The 2,575-nt window shown below is 47.0% G+C and overlaps 1 protein-coding gene across 1 annotated transcript; it reads left to right on the top strand.

Moving 5' to 3' along the window:
• Positions 1-5: 5 nt before the first annotated feature.
• On the top strand, positions 6-2,120 carry LOC117799803 (spermatogenesis-associated protein 31A6-like; the record flags this gene model as incomplete). The annotated part of the gene is made up of 1 exon (XM_034652305.1): positions 6-2,120. A coding segment is annotated over one exon (1,983 nt), but the record flags the coding sequence as incomplete, so codon positions are not given.
• Positions 2,121-2,575: the final 455 nt, after the last annotated feature.

Genomic DNA, 2,575 nt, shown 5'->3' on the forward strand with positions numbered 1-2,575 from the left:
TAGAAAACATCTTGAAAGGCCATTTGGACAGGAAGTTGGGGCAGATCAGTGAGTGTGTGCCTGTGAATGTGGACCAATCCTGTCTTGCTATAAACCACGCTCTTCCTAAGTCCAACACTGACATGGAAATCAGAAATCTAGGCATCTTGAATGGTTGGGGACCATATGTGAACACCTCCCACAGGGTTTCCTTCCTCAATCCGGACATTCAAGAAGTGCTGGAAGCACATATTATAAGGTTTTGGGTGAGGCACAGGTGGGGTCTACCCCTCAAGGTCCTCAAACTCATAAATCTCTTTAAGTTGAAAAAAGTTCAACCCTTGCCCATTTTGCAGTTTGCCTCTACCGCCTCAGCCACCTGTGTGTCTGGGGCCCCCTCAACAGTCAAGTTTGCTGAATTCCTGGGAAAACCTCCTCAGGCATGTCTGGGAAAGAAGGTAAAAACAGAAGAGTCTTTTTCCACCCTGGAAAGGCCTCTCTTTGCTCCTTCATCTGTGTATAAGGAATTCCAGAGGGCGCTGGGAAGGACTCCATCTGGTGACAAACAGGGGCCCTTAAAAGCCTCTCTGATTGGACAGGAGGACAGGCCACCTCCTCACTCCCTCACACTCAATTTCATGGGCAAAACTCGGCAGAGCGGTTCTGTGGAATGCATTGAGAGGAGCAGCCTAGAGTTGAGTCCCAGCTCAGCAATGGCCAGGAATAAGCCAAGAGAGGAGAGTGCAGATTGGGCCTCACAAGACCGCTGCCATAAGGTAGCAATGCTGGAGATGAACTTAGGATCCCCATGTTTTAGTGCTGAAAATGACAAGGAGGCGGTGGAACCAATGTGGTTGGGAAACAACATGGGGAGTTTAGAGACCAGTAAAAAACTTTCTAGAATGTCTGTTTTCCAAGATCCTGGAGAGTCATGCCTTAATGCAGAGGTTGGTGAATTTAAGTCCAAAATGAAGACAAAGTCAGAGAACAAGCCTCACAACAGTTCTACACACATGCTCCTTGCTGCAGACAATTTGGCTTCTCCGGTGCTGCACTGTCATCCCCAGAGAGTGCCTACTGGAGACAAGGCAGCTTCCCAGATGCTATATGGCTTCACAGCAGACCAAAGGAGCTGTCTAAGGCAGCAAGAGCCCATGATCTCTAAACTTCAGGACTCACGGAAGAGCCAGAGCAAGATGCCTGTCCCTATTTATAAGAGAGAGGACTATGGGAAGCTCAACTCAGGAAGGAATGAAGAACAGTTTGAGGAACTGAGGACCTCTCAAGCTGAGTGTATGAGTCACCCTGTCCCAGTTAGGGGAACAGTAGATTCTGTTAGGCGCAGATACATCCAGCTCCTGCCAGAGAAGAAACAGGGTTCGCCCGAAAGCCTCNTGCCCAAAAGCCTCTTCAGAACAAGGATGAAGTGCTTTTTTCAATGGATTTTCCCCAATAAAAAAGTCCAAGGTCAGAATGTTGTGCAAAAATGTAAACCTATAATAGCCTCTGCCCAGAGCCAAGGACCAGTAAAAAGCAGATCAATTATGGCCAGTGAGACTCCTGAGGCTCAGGCACTCATGACAACTGTTGGACAGATTCTAGAGGAGAAAATGGCAATTCACCATAGGCTTCACGCCACAAAGTTAAACGAGCATAAACAGGAACTCCAAGCACCAGTACATGGGTGTTTCTGTCACCACAGACTTCCCTTCTACCCAGAGCAAGGGAGAATAATGAGTTATACAGCCCACAGTCACCAAGCCACCTCCAAGGACCAGAGTAGCTCTACCAGGGAAAAGCAGGTCAGACATCCACAGTCCTTGAAAAGTGTAAGATTCAAGGGTGAGCAGCTGGGCCTGAAGCATCTCCCATCCCCTCCTCCCAAGAAGACATTTTCTCCAGTCGGTCCCTGCCAGTATGGGCCAAGGATACCAGGTGTCCCAGGCCACCATCGACACTGCCCACGGCACTGTCTTCTTCAGGGAGGGATCTTGTCTCATCAACCATAAAATGCTTCTTTAGTCTTTCCTAGTAAGAAAACATGTCTCCAAGAAAAAAATTAGTCCATGTGGAGAAAACTTTTTCTCTTTAACACACCCAAATACTTAATATTCCCCAATAAATATGTTTTCCCCCCATAAGAGGGTAGTATGATTGCTTTTGTTTGTGCTATGCTTGGTATATGCTTTGAGTTCTAGTAGGGAGGGGCTTGGAGGGTGTTTGGCAGTGGGCATTGTAGGCTTGCTCCTTATCCTGAAACTTTTCATTGTTTTCATGAAAACAGACACACATTATACAAATAAAAACTACTCTAAAATGATGAGAAATACCTATGAAGACCTTACCCCAAAATCTGGTTGAACTTGTCTTTCTCCCTCTTCCGCTCTATAGCTGTTGGGGATAAGTTCACAGAGGCATCACAAGGCTGGACATTCCCACTCAGGCTCCAGGAAGTGTCAGAACCAAGTGGGTCAAAGTTTGGAAGAGGGTGCTGGGCCTTAAGTTCAGAAGAAGAAGAAATCTTTTCCCGGATCTCTTGTTGAAGAATAGATGCTACTTGCCCTTGAGAACCCCTTCTCTCTCTCATGAAGAGCTG

Source organism: Ailuropoda melanoleuca, unplaced genomic scaffold (genome assembly GCF_002007445.2).
Source record: "Ailuropoda melanoleuca isolate Jingjing unplaced genomic scaffold, ASM200744v2 unplaced-scaffold5759, whole genome shotgun sequence".
Classification (NCBI taxonomy): Eukaryota; Metazoa; Chordata; class Mammalia; order Carnivora; family Ursidae; genus Ailuropoda; species Ailuropoda melanoleuca.